This window comes from Leptodactylus fuscus, chromosome 3, assembly GCF_031893055.1.
Source record: "Leptodactylus fuscus isolate aLepFus1 chromosome 3, aLepFus1.hap2, whole genome shotgun sequence".
Lineage (NCBI taxonomy): Eukaryota > Metazoa > Chordata > Amphibia > Anura > Leptodactylidae > Leptodactylus > Leptodactylus fuscus.
In genome coordinates, this window is record NC_134267.1 from 212,290,342 (window position 1) to 212,309,913 (window position 19,572).

A 19,572-nucleotide genomic window follows, 5' to 3' on the forward strand; every position below is an offset into this window, starting at 1 on the left:
CACAGCTGGAGGAGCTTAGTGCAGGTCCCTGAGGTGAGGGAGATCTTCTGGAACTTTCAGAAGAGTGAGCAGACTTTGCCTCCTGAAACACTTCAGTAAGGCCACAGGTGAGGAACAATTCACACAGGTATCTGCTAACAGATCCTCAGGTAGGGGCTGCTGCATCTACTGCAACCCATGTCTGGACTTATGTCTCCTCTTTTTGCTATCCCGTAGACATCTAAACAGGACACAAACAGTTACCAGTGCTCCAGCAAGTGAAGAGTTAGGGAGCCTGCACACAGAGTTACGCTCCGCTCATTCTGAATGTAAAACTTGTTCAGAATTAGCGCGTAAAAACCAGATCCCATTGATTTCCATAGGTGCCGGCATACGTGCATATCACATTGAAAGCAATAGGGAAAAAAGCCTCCCATTGATTTCAATGGGTAGCGCACGTATGCCGGCACCCATGGAAATCAATGGGATCTGGTTTTTACACGCTCATTCTGAACAAGTTTTACGTTCAGAATGAGCAGAGCGTAACTCCGTGTGCAGGCTCCCTTACAGTGCATCAAACAAAATGGAGCTGCTCAGAACATTCAACCTTACTTATCTCAGCAAGCAAAGGGCTAAGCAGGAGGCGAGTGCGCCAGGCTGCCAGTTATTGGCTCCATTTCTAGGAAGTGAACAATGAGCCTCATGCCATTACTTCATTCTGATGATCTTGCTGTACTGTTGATGGATGCCAGTCCTGGAGCAATATGCATCATTTCTGGACAATCGCGTGCCATTCCCACTGCGCTGTGTGTAGTGAATTGCTGGGCTTGGCGCGCATACTTCAAGGAATACCCAAAGTGCCTCCATGTGCTACCATGTTTAATGGGGAACTCCTAAACAAGTAATTCCACCAACATGTGTGTGAACCAAGGCCAGTCCAAATATGAAATAATCGGCATCATCTTGGAACACCTTTGGAACTGAGGGACAGGGACCCATCCCTGTATACAGCCCGGAAGCCCAGCAACTGCTAAAAAATCCTTACTACATCCTGTCTCCTCAAGCACCTACAGAGAAATTTAAAAAAATACAATGTGTCCTGCCTATTTCCTTAACTTTATAGGATCGGTCCTTGTTAATTGATTGGTTGTTTACTATGGCTAACTAACCTGTCTCTCCAGTTGTACCTAGGGGACTAAAAACCTTGTATAATTGTGCTGGGTCCAGGAAGTTGTTGTTCCTAAACAATTTCACTTTTCAATATCATCACTCACAGGTGATGGTTGCTGGAATATCTAAAGAGTGAAGAAATGTTACACAATGAGGCTAGAAATCGGCCAAGAGGAAAGTCGTACATGGTAGAATTTTCTCTCGGCTGGCAGACCCCATTATAGTCGAATAGTCAGGTTTCAGGGGTCTGGCTCTGCGATATTCAGGTTCCCCGACTACATGCCTAAATAAAATTACAGAATGAGTAAGAATAGATTATGTATCCAAAAACAGTATTAACTATATTAACTATAGTTTATCCTGCAAAAAAGAAACTTCAATATAGCTACCTTGACAGAAAAATCCATAACTTACATCAGCAGGTGACGAAAAAAAAATTGCAAAGTCATAAAGGCCATATTGACTGTCTGCCCTTTAAATGTGCACTAGAAAACACACATATTGCCAATAAGGTATCTGTACAGAGGACCCTATGGACGTGGCAGACATGCTACAATCTTCTCTGTTGCTGTGCGTGTCTATTCTGATGAGAGAATGGTGTAGACACCAAAAGAGCCTTGGACCACTAGAGGGCGCTTAGGACTGTACTGCATACCATTTCATTACAGAGTTTCATGTAACTTCCTTAAAGGGATTCCATCACTAAACCAACATTTTTCTAATTACCACGTCAGAAAAGCCTTAAGAAAGGCTGTTCATCTCTTACCATTAGACATGGTCTCCGCGGCGCCATTCCTTAGAAATACCGGTTTTAACCGGTATGCAAATGAGTTCTCGCAGCAATGAGGGCGGGCCCCAGCGCTCAAACTGCGATGGTGGCGTCCCCACTGCTACCCGACAGCTCTTTGCAGCGACGCCTCCATCTTCAGCTGCAACCCTGCCTCTTCTGTCGGTCCAACTTCCGACACCTGCACAGTATGCTCCTGTACTGAACTACAAGAGCAAGAGTGGCCTCCCTTTTCTGGGTACGGCGCCGTGGAGACCACGTCTAAAGGTAAGAGACGAATAGCCTTTAAGGCTATTCCGACGTGGGAATTAGAAAAAAATGTTGGTTTAGTGGTAGAATCCCTTTAATTCCACTAGTGACAGCCAGTGCAGTTATACTGATCGATGCCCCATTTCAACCATTGATGTGCATGCTTAGCCACTGCTCCGTTCATTCCTACAAGTGCCAAGCTTAAAAGTTATGAGGGGGCCCCACAGAGAAACCTGCAGAAGAGAGAAAATATATATTTTTTTTTTTGCAGTGGGTTGGCCCTGCCCTTAGGCTACGTTCAGATAGTTGTGTGATGGCCTTATTTCCCAGATTGATCCTGTCTCATCTGAGCTATACTCATATTTGTGATGCTGGAAAACCAGTTCAGCATAGTCACAACTTATCTGCCGTATAATTAAATGGGTATTTTTTTTATTTTTTTTTTAATGTAGATTGAGCCCCATATAGGGATCACAATGTACATTTTTTTTCTCCTATCAGTATGTCTTTGTAGAACAGGAGGAAATCCACGCAAACACTGGGAGAACAAACTCTGCAGATGTTGTTCATGGTGGGATTTGAACCCAGGACTCCAGCACTGCAAGACTGCAGTGCTAACCACTGAGCCATCAAAATTACTCCTCAGACGTCCCCTTTTAGAAGCTAGCTCCTGTTCTTGATTCAGCCTACGTGACAATCTGGGATTAAAGCCAAATCAGAATCTTACATAAGACACATTCACAGACCACTCAGGGTTTGTGGCCCTTATCCGGTATATGGGTTTTCCAGGCAAGAGCTCTTCGTATCCTGTGAACAATCTGGAGCCTCTCCAAAAGGTGGCGCTAGAGGAACACTTGTTTGCATATACCATTCCCAGTCACGCTACCTACAAGAACACGAGTCTCAAGGAGACACAGAGAACCTTCCTGACCCATCTTTAAATGTTGGCTATCAAGTTATTTGCTTACTCAACTACCGGAGTGAAATTATCCAAAAACGTTGCAGTAATGTAGAAAGTTGACCAAGCAACACAGCTTTCACATACTGGACATACACAGTGCTAGCAGCTCCCATTTCTGGTGAGAATGGCTATTACAGCAGAAGCTATATTACTTTGTAAGGCTTATGCTCCAAAAGGGTACAGTAGTCAGCGGTCCGTGACCATCAGACTGCAACTTCAACCGATTACCTAATTCAGAGTTCCTGTGAAACTTCTTTCCAGCTCTCAATAGTATGCTGGCAGAGGAACACCAAGCATTGTATCTATAGGATACGGTCCTATACTGTAATCACTAGGAGACAGGGACTTCCTAGCACCACACAGCTCTATGCCAAATACCCCTATTAGAACCCTGTTCAGGTACAAGATACAAAGGGGCTTTGTTAGCATAACCGAAGGAAAACATTTGGTGTTTGCAAAGAATGGTTGAGGGTGGAAGGGGGTGGGTGTGCGGCTTGGGGGGGGGGGGGGGCGCGAAGTGTCTCAGGTTGTGTTCAAAGTTTCACAGGTGACCTGTAGCCAATGCCACATTAGCATGTATCCTTGATAGTTATGCAGTTCATGTTATGATTAAAGAGTGGAGTTACTGGGAGAAATAAACTAGTGCGCACCCCACCTGTTTCCAACAGAAGAAGCCCCATTGCCTGGTATACAAGTCCCAGCTATTTGTGTGAGGGGACTGCTACAGCCACTTCTTGTGACGCAGTCACTGCTTAATCTTATGACTACAATAGCCCCATTGCACATCAGAAGCAGAGCTGTATACAGTTCAATGGAGAAGCCACAGGAGGAAACAAGGATGGAAGCGCTAGTAGTCCTTAGGTTTATAACCCCAGGAAGTGCTATTAAGTCATAATCTTGACAACCCCTTTAATAACTAGTTTAGGCAGCTTTCTTTTACTATGCCAACAAGCCAGATGTCATTTGCTTGCAATACTTTGCATTTCACCTGTATGTGAAACTTGTTTCTGCAATTAACTGCAAGCAGTTCCAAATAAGAGAACCCCATCTTAAAGGAATATTTTGTTTCCAGGAACATATTTAAAGCTTGTGCAAGCTGTTTTGTAAAACCCATTTTGTTTCTCTTACTCCATTTACCAGATACTAACATCTTGGCATTTACACCCAGCTTTCCCATTCAGACCACTTCTGCCATTTAGATCTTATCAGCAATGTGACGGCTAAAACGTCGACTCTTACAGTATTTAGGCTGCAAACTTCCATCTCAACCATAGCCACAATGCTGCTAGTCAGACTCCTTGTGAGGACAAGATTTACTGACGCCCAAATAAAGCTCAGGAGTCTGAGTACTCTAGACAGGAAGTCAGTTTGATGGAGTTACAGGAAGTCAGAAGTCTTTTTTTTAAAGTTCTTTATTTATAAAACGGGTCAAACATGAAGATGGCACTCTGCCAGTACACAAGCTAAAATGCTTGGGTGGCAGAAATGCCTCTATTACAATTGAAAAAGAATAAAAAAAGTTTCCATAGGAACACAGATAATTGTGACCCCATCTCCCAGTCATCCATTTTGTTGCATTAATGCTGAATGTTAACTACAAAAAAAATTATTAATTTATGGTCCCAAAACTGAAGTCTAATACATATATAACTACGAACGTTACCCTACATCAGATAAATAAAAAAATTTATACATTGACACTTGCTGAAGTACAGGCTGCAGTATTGAGCTCTAGCCCGCTTTCCCAGGCACAGGATACATGAAGAGCACTTGACTCAGGCACCTCAGGAGCAATTCCATGTTCTTTAATATCGTGCATCAGTTTCCTGAAAGAGACAAACGTAAAAGTTACTACCTGCTTTAAAAGAGGATCATTAAGGCTAGACATCAAAGTTAGAATATTACGTTTCTTACCAGTATGGCCTTGACATTACATAGTAGAGTGAGGGCCTCTGGAATCCATTGAATGTAGAAGATGCAGCAACAGTATAAGCTCCCATGTTCTCAAACAGCATCCAGTCGCCAACCTGCAGCTCTGGCAAATCAAATCGTTCAACGATACGATCTAGTCCATCACAAGTTGGTCCCCAAATGCTGCTGGAGTAGAATTTTTCATCCAGTTTAGGTTTCTGTAAGGAAGAAGATCTGTTAGCCTGCAACTTTATAGCCTCATCTCACAAATGGTGTGCGCTCAATAGATTTAGTAAACACAACAAACTGAATTGCCAATATTACAGATCCAAGGGTGCACCTTAGGGCAGCAACTAAGGTTGGTTTCTAAAGTATTTTGACCCCCTAAGGATGTTTTTCATATCTCAAATACATTATGCAAAGCACTGTAATAAATGGGTCAATTTAGCTGCCCAAATGACCCTAACTAGCTTAGACAAATGTTAAGACCTCACCTTCTGGAGCACAGGCTTGACATGAGCATGGTCATACAAGATGCAGTTGAATGATCCATACACTCCATCATTGACGTAATACATGAGCGTCTTATCACAGGAAGCGTCATCTTCATCTGAAAAAGATGAAATTGTTAGATCTAGAAAGTTTCTCAAAGCATTTTTCCAAGTCTTGATCAAAACAATGAACCACACATACCATCAGATCCGGTCTGTTCTGTCACCATAACCTTCTTTGCAATGATATTGACAGCAAGGGTAAAGGCTGAGGCAACGTAGTATCTTCCAGGTTCTGCAATGATCTGGACTCCAGAATCGACAGGGAAATATTTGTCTAGAGCAGGATTTATTACGGAAGTCACCTACAAGAAATTTAACGCATACTTGTCAAGTACAAAACCAAGACATTGAGCTTAAACTCAAATTTCCATATACAGAAAGGTTAAGGCAAAAACAGATGAGGGGCATGGGAGCCAAAGATAAGGATCTTACCTCCTCAAACTTAAGCTTGACGTCTTCAGAACCAGGAAAGCCACCACCAATGTCAAGCAAGTGCATATTGAAACCAAGCTCAGCTCCCATATCAAAAACACATCGGGCATCAGAAACGGCTTGAACAAAGGTCTGAGGATCTGTGCATCCACTGCCAACATGGAAACTATTGAAGGGAAGGAAAAAAAAGTTATTAAAACACAGCAAACCAATGAGATTAGACCACCACTTTATAGCCAGGAAACACTAAGGTGACTCATTAAGCTCCTTACCTTACTCCAATGATATCCACATTGAGCTCCTTTGCACGTTCCAGAAGAGGCCTACATATTTTAAGAGTGGCCCCAAACTTTACACTCAGGCGACACACTGCTTTGGAGTCATCTGTGGCTATCCGCAAAACAAGCCTAAAAAAAAATAAAACAAATAAAGTTTAGATCTACAATAGGAAGCAAGCCATGAGCAGATGCCAACTGACTTAAAGCAAACCCACTGGCAGCCTATGAGGAGTGCCCAGCTGGCAAAAAGTTTACTCCTTTTATGTTACAAAAAAAAAAAAAAAAAAAAAATCCAGACGTTGGCCTCACATACTTTGAGGAAAGTTGTATAGTTAACTTACTTGGCATTGGGGTGATTTCTTGCCACCTTCATCAGTTCCACTTCACTATCAAAGGTCATCTTCTCCACACCACTGCTAGCAGCATACTTGATCTGGGAAACTTGTTTGCATGGATTGGCATAGATGATCCTTTCGGGTGGAACACCAATACTCTGGACAAGTTGGATTTCATTCTACAGAGAAAACAAAGATACTTAGCATCTAAAAAGTTTTGTCCAGTCACAGGTTAGGCTCTTTGGAGATAGAATATAGGTTGGTGCCCCACTACAGACCCAGAACAGCACCCACTCAGCAGAAGCCAGCTATGAAGGGTGCTCATTTTTCCAGAATGGCTGCCACATCATGACATTTGCCACCCACACAGAGAGGAGTTGCCCCAAGTCATTTAACCAGAACTTACCTTGCTGGCACAATCAAATCCAGCCCCCAAAATGGACAGAGTCTTCACAATGGCCTTGCTATCATTGCATTTAACAGCATAAAATGGAGTTACTCGTGGGAGTGCTTTAAACCACCGAACATGCTTCTTCACAATATCACCAAGATCGGCAACATAGAATGCATCTTTATCATCCTAAAATATTAAAGGCAAAAGTAGTCAGTATCAGCTTGACAGAAGCTACAAGCTACCACAGAATAAACCAAGTCACTCAAGACTGAACTTACAGATAAGGACACTTCATTGATCTTCTGCTCCAGGACATCCCGGGCAGTAAAGCCTTCCTCAAGGAAGCTGAAGTCAAACTCTTCGTTGCTGAAGGTGTTCATTTTCTCAATGTTATAAAAGTCACGAGACGAGAATGCAACAAACTAAAATGAACACAAAGAACATAAAATGTTACAAAGCTTAACCATAAGAGAAATTTTATATCAGTGGCAGTTCAACTACCAGAACCCCCACAGATCAGCAGTTTCCCATACAGATAGTACTCTCACCCAATTTGGGTCACAATGAGAATTTTAGTGATGGCCCCATTCTCCTCTATGGGACAACAGCTTCTATTAAAACTATGGCAAGGGGCACTACAGTTTGCATTGAGTCAGTCATACTAATCTAAAAAGTGATGTCTATACTAACAGCTCAGTTGAAAAAACCTGGATACCCCCCCCCCCCCCCCCCAACACCCCCACCCCCTTAATACCTCTAGATCACTTACATGGACAAGTTAGAGATGGGGTTGATTACAAAGAGGTCCTCAGCTTTGCCCCCAAGGAGGTTCTCCAGTGAAATAGAAGCCTGGCAAGTATAAGACTAGACCTACGCTCTCAAAGGAGCCGTACTTTATTGCTGTGCTGCTGGCGTTCTGCAAAGGGAAGGGAGGAAAAAAAAAAAAAGCCATTAGTCATCACACATCTTCAGATATTACTTCACCATCTTAGTCAATGGGGACAAAAAAAAAAAAAAAAGCCTTGAAACCGGATCCCTTACGTCATGTACCCAGCCCATTTAATGAATGACTTAACATCTCCATCCACCGCCCCCAACCCAGAAGCTTGCTTCGTGTCACTTGCTGGCAAGGGAGGGACTATCCGGATGGGACGACGCCAGCCAATCGCAGCTTGTGCCGGCTCAAATGCGTCCTTACTTACTGCAAGCACCCTCTGCACCCGGCGTTTGACAGCATGTGCTAGGCACTATCTTAGATAACTTAAGTCATTTGTGGCAATGAAAGACAGACTATGGACTTTTCTATAAAGAACTAGAAACATAGGCATGTCTTAAAGTAATGGGATACCGTTCATAAACCCATATAGTGAAGATCTACCCTCTGTCCTCTTCACAGTACTTAGGAAACCCCATTTATATAACCAGCAAGAGACATCAAGGATAAAGCACTATTCATGTGATTTTTAACACATGTACAGTCATTTTCCCCCGATCTACCATTCCTTAACCCACTCATGAAGCTTTACCATCTGTCCTCTTCACACTGCTTAGGAAACCCCATTTACACCCTGTAAGAGCTTTACAGAAGCCACACGGTGGCCCAGAAGGACCAAACTGAACTTAGCAGCAACTTCTGATATGGAACAGCACACGTGCAGTGGTTACCCCACCCTGAACTCCCCAATATAAGCCCCCCCAATAGCCACTATAGAGTGGGCTACAGTAAAGTACTTTCTAGAGACTGACAGAGAGCAATAGAAGCGAGCCCATTAACTATACATGTGCTACCCATCCCCCACACCATTCATACAGACACGTGTCCACTGTCTAGTCCCATCTAAACCACTATAAGATATTATACACACAGTAAATCGCTAACTACGGAGGTCAGGAAGATCAAAAGTCCTCAAAACTCGCATTCCCAATACAGTTGGTATAAAAACCCCGAACCCAACGGTCCTCATAACCCCATAGAAAACTCACCTTAAAAAGCATTTACGAAATCTGTACCCATCGAGGCACTAAATGCCCAGAAGAGAATAAAAATGACCGCACGAAGAGAAAAGTCACGAGGTAAAAACTCCGGCTCCTCGGAGGGCTGTGAACCACACGCTAGCTCGGCGCTGACTGAGTAGGAGAGCCGGCGCTCGCTGCTTTTATAGGCGGGGCCTGCGTTGTCAGGACGACGCGCCAGCTCAAACCAGAGCTGATCGGTTTGCTCCGGGAGTCAGGTCGAGCGCGCTTGGCGCGCAGCCACTCGCCTATTGTGTCGTCATTGTCCGGCCGTGGCGTTGTGGTCGATAACGTCGTGTTACGATAGCGATGTGTACAAAACAAATATCTGTGGTAAAAGTATATGGGGAGACGTCACATTAGCGTAGGTACCTATATACCCTATTTATTCTATACGGTATATGGCTTTTATGGCTTTTTTATATAGAGTTTACTTTAGTATGATGAATTTCTGAGGTAAATTTTTATAGGAATGCCTCAAACTCGCCTCAGTCTGAAAACGTTGGAGGGCAACTTTACCACAGAGTCTATATGTGGGTCATATACGCCATTTTGGTAACTTTTTATGCCTGGATTCCTAATGTACTATTGCGTCATAACTTTTTCTCAACCGTTACCTCATGGAAATTGTGATTTTTATTTTTTTTTTGGCACCCTTGTGTTTTATATATATATATATATATATATATATATATATATATATAAAAAAAGGCCACGTCATAAATACGTCATCAACTATTATTACACGCTCACTTTCTTCGACGAGAAAAGCAAAGTCACGGCAAGATATGCGTAAAAGCCTACGAATAAGCGCAAACATGTGATACGTCTGGCAAACAAAGCATAAAACGGGGTAGAATTAGAACAAAAATTGGCTTGTACTCCACTGGGTTTTGGTTTATGCTGTGGGATTTTTTTTTCTAAAAGCAGTATGGTGTTTTTAGGCTAAAACCCCACGGGACGGAAACACCGCGCTAAAGCGCTGCAGGAACAACTGCATCGTGGTTCTTCCCACAGCGCTTTGAACAGAGAGTTCACTGAGTTTTCCTCCGCGGACTTTCTGTTACTATTATATCTACGGCGTTTCCGTAGATATAATTAATATGCTGCGATTTCCAAAATCGCGCCAGTTTTGGAAAGTGCAGCGTGTTCAGGCTGCGGATTTTAACGTAAAGTGGCATGGGATTTGCATGAATCCCATCCAATTTGCTGGTACCGTATAACGCGATTTTTCCAGGCGAATAGTGGCGTTTCCAACTCGTGGGGCCCCGACCTAATGCAGTTTTTTCTTTTTGGCGACTTATTGGAAATTTAATGCCAGAAATACAATATGTACAAAATGTCATGCTGTCTGCATTGTGTCTATTGGTAATAAGTGTAGTAAAATTGTGACTCATAGGTTGCCACAACTGTCACAAGAAATCCATCACGTTTGGACTTTTTGCAACTGCAGTGTTGTGGTTACGGAAGTTAACAAGGTTGGGCTCTAGTCAGACTATGCTTTTTATATCCGTTTAGCAGCAAAAAAAAAAATGGGTACAAAACTAATCGCCACCTGTTTTATAGAGACATCAGTGATTAAAAAACGGATCTTTTTTTTTTTCAAGGTCTCAAAAATCAAAACCTTATAAGAAACTGATCCTTTTTTTTATTTTTTATAACATTGATGTCTATGGTAAAATCTATTGACATCTATGACATGTGGTGTATAGCAGCATGTAATAACAAAGCGTTCGATAGGCTCCTGGCTGTCTCTCCCGCTGATGAAGAGGAGTAACTTGAAGCTCCTGGACCTGAGTGCAAAATATCTAATGGTGCCACTAAGTACTATGCCGTTTAGAATAAAGGTATATTTTTTTATTTCAGAATTTCCGCTGGGTCCCCCTATGGTTCTTGGGTTCGGTAGTGACTGCTACCTCTGCACCCCCTATAGCTTACCCTGTTCTGAAGTACATGTACATCAGCTGTCAAGAAGGGGTTAATATTGCACTGAATCACGTTACCAGAGCTGTGCATATTTTCCTCATGCAGTGGTCCTTATAGAGGACCTGTCAAGTCATTTGATCTTTTGAGTTGTATATACCCAGAGACTGACACAGGATGTATATGAAAAGTGTCACAGACATAAAAACGATAAGGTTACAGGATATACAGACAACACAACGTATTACATGGCAACTAAAATGATATCACCATATGTTGAAAAATCTCATAATCACTTTGTATGCTATAAGTCTAGAAAATATTTTATTCCCTTTGATTTCTGTAGTGTAATGTGCTAGTAATGGTTTCTTTGAATATTCATGCCGTCCTGTTCTCTATACACCCTTGTTTGCATCTCACTCGTTTTCTGCAGGTATCCTCCCATTACTGTATGCGGGTTTGTTTCCTCTGAAAGCCTCGGGGCTGTGAAAACACAGAATCAATGACATCCTGTCACACTTCTCTTTTTCCGAGGACTCTGGTTCATTCTTCTAAAGACTATGAAGAAACAAACGGTATATCTTTTGTATTAAAATTTTTGTTAAACTTGTTATGTAGAATCAAATTGTCAAATTAAGAAGTGAGGAAATGGAGTGGGAGTCCCCCATTGAGGACCCTCATAGCAAAAAGTGAGGGATCTATTGAAGTTTCTTTGCCAGCTTTCTGGTATAATAATTTCTCAATTTTTTGTTGCACACCACTGTGCGCCTTAAATTCAGTTTCACATTTTTTACACCTAGTAGGAGAAATGTGGCAAAGGACAGGGACACGACGGCCCGGCAGTTATTCAAATTTCCAGGAAACTGGTGAATCTTATTCTTGAAATGTAAGATAACTCCTAGTTGATGAAGATTTGAATTCGGATGCACTGATGGATCCAAAATGAACCATCTGATCTGACATGTCCATACAGTTTTTGGACAATACCTTCATTTCAATAGGAACCATATAGTACTTACCTACAGATTACGTTATACATTTCTTAGACTGAGGCCCCTTGTTGCTGAAACGCAGCTTTCTAATTTTTTTTGCATTAAAAGTTTTATTAAAGTTTTTGTGATAAAAGTAAAACTGAAGACAAGGAGAGGGAGACAGAAACCAGGAGGTATAACAACAGGGAAACAGAAGGAAGAGGGAAAGGGAACAAGTAGATACTTTGGCGCAGCTGAGTCAAACGGCAAACTAGAACAGATACGATATAACAAAAGTCAAACATTATAGAATCAACAATCTATAGAGAGTGAGAAACTACTGAGGAAAGAGGGAAGGGACCCTGTACCCACCCTAGGGCCAGGGGAGCAGGTAAATAGAGGGGGGTAGAGGATAATTAAAGAAAAAGACAGGGCTGGAAGACTTGGGGGTGGAGGCAAGAATGGCAACAAAAGGAATGTGACATATATATCAGAAGCAAATTTCTACCTTCTGCTCAATCCACTCTTGACTTTGGTTTAAAAAAAAAACACAGCGAAATCTACAAAAAAAGGAATGTGGAGCCACACCCTTAAACAGTTAAATACTTTAATTCAAGGTCTAGGCAAGTAATCATTCACAAATCAGTAACTAAAGATTGTGGGGACCAGTGGCCTTCAAATGTCTCCATCCTAAGCCTACATTCACGTAATCATCATAATCGGCCATGGCTACATTAAAACCCATTCACGTGAATGGGGGCTAGTCACATGACCTATTTTTTGCCGCTTCATTGTAACAGACTGTCAGAAAGTAGGTCAGGTTCTATTTTTGTCTGTTTTCACGGATCCCTCAATGTATGAAGGATCCGTGAAAACGGCCGCCCCTTGGCTACAAGACTCTTGCCTGTGAATCCGAGCTAAGTTTCAGCATTTGAGCTGTGTGGAAGCTTTAGTAGACTGCACCATTGACAGTAAAATCAGTTGTTTCATTTCAGTTTTTTGTTTCATAGAAACAGAACTGAAAATGACGTAGAGCCGGGTCCAACACATTACAGACACCAACGTTGCATCATATACATTAATAGGGCTATAGGGTTCCATTGTTTTACCAGAAAAAAAAATAGTGCTGCATAGTATGCTAATTTGAATGTGGGGTGCCAGGACCACAGTTCCACCAGGACTGTACGCTGAGAACTGCACTGCATAGGCTTCAACAGTCGACGCCTGAGCTGTGTCCCTTTGCTGATGCTGCATCACAGAACTCGAAGACTGGCATGGGCCCGCGACCATCGTCATTGGACCATGGTATAGTGGCGGCATGTGGCATGGTCTGATGAATCACATTCCAGTTGTACAAAGCCAATGGGCTTGTGAATGTGGTGTATGCCTCATGAAGCCTTGGATCCTGCATGCCAATAGGGATCTGTCCAGGCAGGAGGTGGATCCATCATGGTCTGGGCGTGTTCACATCGTCGCAATTGGGCCCCGGGTGCAGGGATCAATGACTGGTGCTCGATATATGCAACATATAGCAGACCATCTGCACCCCTTTATGGTATTGGAGTTCCCTGATGGGGATACTGTGTACTAACAGAACAATGCAACATGTCATCGCTCGTTGGTGGCACGGGACTGGCTTAATGAACACACCAGTGACCTCTCGACCCTCGATTGACCTGCCCGCTCGTCCGACCTCAACCCCATAGAGCATTTATGGGATGCTGTGGTTACCAGTGTCCACTCCATGGACCCAGCGCCAACTACACAGGACCAATTGTGGGCTGCAGTGTAGCTTGCGTGGATCAGTATCCCTCCAGAGCTCTTCCAACACCTCATGGAGTCCATGCCTCATCGTCCTCCTGCAGTTATCAGAGCTTACAAAGGGGCGACCTGCTATTAATGGCGCATCAGGTACCTTCCCATGACTTTTGGCCACTCAGTGTAAATGAAAAATACGCACATCTCCTAACATAGAATAATCTTTATAATCTTTAATACATAATAAAGGAAGTACATAGAATAAGAACATAAAAAAACCTTTTAAATGATACTTAACAATATTGGGTGGTCACAATCCTGTAGCTAAACAGAAATAAGTCCCAAAGTGAAGCGCACACACACCTATCCCTTATTCACATGTACATGTATGTATGAGAACATAAACACATCATGAAATAATAATCTCCAATGGATAAACCAGTGAGTGGACCCCTGCTTATAAATGAACACAATCCATAGCCAATATAAAGACAATATTATATAAATACATAAAAATCAATATTGAATATCATAAAATCTATACCAAATACACCCCACACACCATATAATATCATATCTGACAGTTTGAGTGTTCTGAGCACTGCATTGCAAGGCCCCTCTTTGCTCAAGGGAATAGTCAATGGTTAGGCACATGTGCAAGATGCAGAGGCGAAACTTGAGAGGGTGCAGATGTACTGGGGCCCAAAGAGCCTTAGGGGGCCATAAGAACTAGCATCAGTCCTGAGATTATAGCTTCTATCTGGCCCATAAACTAAGGAGATGCACAGATTACCCTAACCACACTAAGGTGGATGAAACTACTTAGCTCTCGTAACCATCACTATCAAGGATTTGCTGTAGGGATGAAGTAAAAGACCCCAGACTAAAGATTGCATCTGGGGCAACAAAACTTTAGTTAAGCCACTGGCAAGAAGTATTTATTTACCCCCCCCCCCCCCCCAGCTTGACTCATTTCTGTTCCATTGTCTACCTAGTAAAGAACTAATAGACGCATAACAAGCCTGTCCAGTCACATTGTCAGCCAGTTCCCCCTTTTTCTTGTTGTGACTTTGTTTTGTTTAGTACAATCTCCTGATACTTAGGCCTGTTCCTGTAATTGACGTTTCCCTATTGAATGTCCCCTTCTCTTTCACTGACGTATGCAAATAAACTTAAAAAAAAGCCAGAGGTTCTGGAATTCATTCATGAAATTTACACCCAGAACAAAGAAAAGGTGACTCACCTGCTGGATCGCAGCACACATTTCCAGTTCTCTCATGTATTAAATAATGAAAGACAGGTACAGACTGGATTTATTTGCTAGAAGATGGATGTTACCCGTGTCAAGCTCTGACCCCTCAATGATGACATTGCTTATTGCAAAACAAACTATCCCCATGACCATTCTTTAGTTCTGTGAATTTCAATTGTTTGGGGTGATATTTTATTTTGAAGCATTTTGTACATACATTTTTTCCGACATGTTTTACGTCCAATAGAGAAGCCAGAACGTTCTGCGTTATATTATAATTGTTACAGAAACAAAATTCTGTGCATGTAGTTTGCTCAGACTTTGAAGGTGTTATTGGATTTGTAGTATTGATGGTCTATCAGAATAGAAGTCTACAAAACTATGAGATGTGAAATCTTAATGCATGGACCAAGTTTCAACCATGTGAATCTAGGCTAAGGTGACGTGCACAGGACTGGGTGCATGTAGCCGGTCCATGATTATAAAGCACATGGATGATATATGTGTGCCGCTTGTGCCTCCGTGGCCCCATTCACTGATGAAAATACATGGTTGTATGTATGGGACCTTAGAAATTAAAGGGGCAGTGTGCTAGTCGGGAAAAAAAGTGGCTGGCCACTGATAAAGAACATGGTTGTGTGCATGAGGCCTTAGATTACATCTAGAGTACAGGAATTTGTTTTGGGCTCCATATTCTTACAAGGATATAGGATAGCTGGTGAGAGTACAGTGATGGGTGATTGAATTATAAGGTTGAATAGAAGGCCTCTCTTTATAATGAAGGACTAAACTAATCGGCCTTGTTTAGTTTGCAAAATGGGCACCTTAGACTTGATCTAATTTACACATGTAAATATATGTCTGGCTCATGTTCTATTCTTTCCAAAGGACATTCATTATATGTAGAAGAAAGGCCGTCTAGACATCACTGAAGATAAACGGCTTTTACAGTTAGAGGTGTGAAACTACCCTGCACTATGATAAAGCAGCTAGAGTGTAACGTGAGGGGGTGCAAAGGGCCCAGGAGCCTTAGGGGCCCTTAAGCACTGGCATCAGTATTGAGATTGCAGCTTCCATCTGGCCCATAAACCAATGAGACCCACAGATTATCCAAACCAAAAGATTGCACTGGGGCCCACAAGACTAAGACTTTACACCACTGGCAGACAGGGTGTAAAGCTGACCCTACACTTAAGTGCTTATTTTCTAACATTTGTTGGAACTTTTTTTTGTGGCAGACACTCCAAACAGTTAATCAGCCATGCTTAGACGTTTTGCACTAAGCTATAAATGGGTTTTAGGTAATGAGTGACATTCCATATCAAGCTAATATTGTTGTGAACACATTCTACCAAACATACCGTAAGTAGAACTGCTGTCTAATTTAATGCATATACTGTATATATCAGTTACTAGACACACTCCTAAAGGGGGTTTCGCACTAAAGCAAATAACTTGACTCTAACTGACTAGGACAACAAGCAACTTTCATTCCCCATTCTGAATAAGGCATTGGTTGGACAGCATGTGCACTTCTCTATTTATTTCAATGGGGTGCCATAAATAGCAGAAGTACACCACTTCATTCAGAACTGATCAGTGGGAGTCTGAACAGTTGGACCCTCACTGATCTACATGTTATTCCCTATCCAATGGATAAGGAATAACTTGTCTTAGTGGAAAAACTCCTTTAAGATTTATCAGATGCCCCCAATACGTTCCTTTATTTCATCCTCTAGGCTCCTAAAGTACAATGACGAGTAGTCAAGTTTAGTTATTTTCTCAGGACTGGATGGTTCATCTTACTTGCCAATTATAATGCCTATATACTATATTATACAGGAGCAGACAAGGAGCGTTATTCAGAGTTCTAACACTGCCTGCCCATTATTGGACAATGTCAGCTCCGAATCATACCCCCTTACCTGACACCACCCATTTGATAGAAGAAATCCTAATAATCATATCAGGTACCGTATTTTTCGGACTATAAGACGCACCCAGGTTTTAGAGGAGAAAAATAGGGAAAAAAAAATTTCAGGCAAAAAATGGTAAAATATTTAATATATGGGAGTTGTAGTTTTGGAACAGCTGCAAGGCCACATTGACAGGTGACCCTGCAGCTGTACGGGGATGTATAGGGCGTTTTTTTTGTGGGGCCAGGTGTAGACCGGGCATTTTCAGACACAGGGATACCTAATGTATATGTTTCACAGTAATGTTATACTTTTATATGTATTCTAGGGAAAGGAGGTGAACTCTTTTTACTATTTTAATATCCCCCGCCTAGGGGGCTTGAACCTGCAATGATTTGATTGCAAGTCCCATAGACGGCAATACAAGTGTATTGCCGTCTATGGGAGATTCTATACATTACTATCGCGGAGGGTCATAGACCAGCCGCGATAGTAATATATATCTATGACAAGCCTCGGAGCCTTCATTAGGCTCCCGGCTGTCATCGGAACAGGCCGGCTCCTGCGGCCTCGCCGTGCAAGAGCCGGCCTGCATCACTAAAGGTATGGGGGGGGGGGGCTAACTAAATGTCGGGACCTGCGGAGGAGCAGTGGGTTTGCAGTATGGCCGTGCTACTGCCACCGCTGGTTTTCTTCAGCGGCAGTAGCGCGGCAATCCGCAGGCCCCGGCAGCTACGACAGTCCCCGGCATCTGCTGTAATAGACCGGCGGATGCCGGGGAGTGTCTTAGCTGCCGGGGCCTGCAGTATTGTCACACTTCTGCCGCTGAAGAAAACCAGCGGTGGCAGTAGCGCGGCAATCTGCAGGCCCCGGCAGCTAAGACACTCCCCGGCATCCGCCGGTCTATTACAGCAGATGCCGGGGACTGTCTTAGCTGCTGGGGCCTGCAGATTGCCGCGATACTGCCTCTGAAGAAAACCAGCGGTGGCAGTAGCGCGGCCATGCTGCAAACCCACATTCAGACTATAAGACGCACCCTCATTTTCCTCCGAAATTTGGGGGAAAAAAGTGCGTCTTATAGTCCGAAAAATACGGTAAATAAATGCATAGATTGCTTGTGAATGGTCAGGACATTTTCCAGCATCTAATTCTTATCATAGGGACTCTATACCCAAGATCTAGTTTCTTTTCTTTCTATGGCAGAAACTTTTACAACAGGATTGTTGCTTATATCATAGAGAACTTACATATTATTTATTATCAGACATGCTATACGGTATATATGTAGGTATATATTTTACATGGTGGTCAGGAAGACTATATACTGGATCATCCTAGTCAACCATTTTCAATTGTTCCTAAACATGTTTTACTAGTATGAGCTACAGTAGGTCAGGTTGCGTAGGTTGAAACTTGGTCCATGCATTAAGATTTCATATCTCATAGTTATTGTAGACCCGTGACTTCTATTCTGATAGAACCTGCTCAGAATTTCCTGTGCTTTGTGAGAACTTAAAAACTGTAATTACACCTGGAATTCACATGAATGAGGCTTATTGTTCTCTAGGACACAGTTGCCAAGTATACGTAAAAGTGTTGTATGTGACACAATTATCACCTGCGTAACACAATACCTCTTGTCCTATATGTTGGGTCATATGGGCATTGCACAGTTTTAGTAATCTGCAGCTAGTGACTATGTTTATTTTAAAAAGGTGTAAGGTTATTGGGCTACCCAGCATCAGTGTCTCGAAATATCTTCTACATCGTTATTATAAGTAATAAAGGAATTTTGAATTTACGTTTTTTTTTTCTTTTCTTTTTTTTTGCTATTGAGGGGAAGGTAGCTTGGTAGCAGCAATAGTGCGGACCCAACCAGTCAGAGACAGGAACACAATGTCTGGTGCAAACAGGTTTATTTGGAAAAATAGCAAAATAGAATAAACCTTCTGTAACATCTCTGCCTGTTCGGGTCTCTGCGCCACCCTCTGCTCGTGTGCTGCAGCGCAGGAGGCGGTTGCAGTTTGATAATTTGCTTGAAGTTTTTAGTTGCACTGTGTGAACACGGCTCTAGTTCTGTAATTGTATTTGCACCACACCAGTCTTCTACCCTTGTTGCTTCTGTCCATTCAGTGGTTTGATTTTGTCTTGCCTGTGATTGACAGCCTGCCTTCCTGTCAGGTTCAGGGCGGGTTCTTCCTCCCCTATTTAGTCTTGGCTCACATTCACACTGGTGCCGGTTATTGCCTCTTGCTTGCTGGTTTCCCTTGCTGTTTATTTACTTGTATTCTAATCCTTGACCTCTGGCTTCCCTACTGACTATTCTTTTGGACTCTGATTTGGCACTGCATCGCTCGACTGTTACCGAACCCTGGCTAGCTGACCTCCCTTTGTTGTTGTTCGTCTTGTCTGCGTTTTGTGTATCACTTAGACAGGAAGGGACTGTCTTCGTGGTTGCCGCCTTTTACGTAGGATAGGGCGTGGCAATAGGAAGGGTCAGTTGGGGGCTTCAGCTTAGGGCTCACTGTCCCTTGTGCCCCTTCCTCCAGGGTTCGCCAGCAGCTTCTGGGGAATTATCATCTGCTATTCCCTAACACCTTCACTTGACATACAAAAACATCAAACAAAAACCTGCTCGTCCGAGCACTAACTAAACAGAAAAAAGCTAACTATACATGTGGCTTACTAC

General features: G+C 42.7%; 1 protein-coding gene across 1 annotated transcript; it reads right to left on the minus strand.

Annotated features, from left to right (window-relative positions):
* Positions 1 to 4,551: 4,551 nt before the first annotated feature.
* On the minus strand, positions 4,552 to 9,163 carry LOC142198219 (ornithine decarboxylase 1). The gene is made up of 11 exons (XM_075269155.1): positions 9,034 to 9,163; positions 7,820 to 7,966; positions 7,329 to 7,472; positions 7,063 to 7,236; positions 6,663 to 6,835; positions 6,316 to 6,450; positions 6,044 to 6,209; positions 5,751 to 5,913; positions 5,552 to 5,667; positions 5,061 to 5,275; positions 4,552 to 4,972 (listed from the first exon to the last, which is right to left on the minus strand). Exons 3-11 carry the CDS (start codon positions 7,428 to 7,430, stop codon positions 4,834 to 4,836), a joined length of 1,383 nt encoding a protein of 460 aa, XP_075125256.1. The 5' UTR covers positions 7,431 to 7,472; positions 7,820 to 7,966; positions 9,034 to 9,163; the 3' UTR covers positions 4,552 to 4,833.
* Positions 9,164 to 19,572: the final 10,409 nt, after the last annotated feature.

Coding starts and splice junctions, on each gene's coding strand:
- LOC142198219 (XM_075269155.1), bottom strand. CDS start 7,430: ATGAACACCTTCAGCAACGAAGAGTTTGACTTCAGCTTCCTTGAGGAA. Junction 6,836..7,062: donor GATTTGATTGTGCCAGCAAG/GTAAGTTCTGGT, acceptor TTTTCTCTGTAG/AATGAAATCCAACTTGTCCA. Junction 4,973..5,060: donor GTAATGTCAAGGCCATACTG/GTAAGAAACGTA, acceptor TGTCTCTTTCAG/GAAACTGATGCACGATATTA.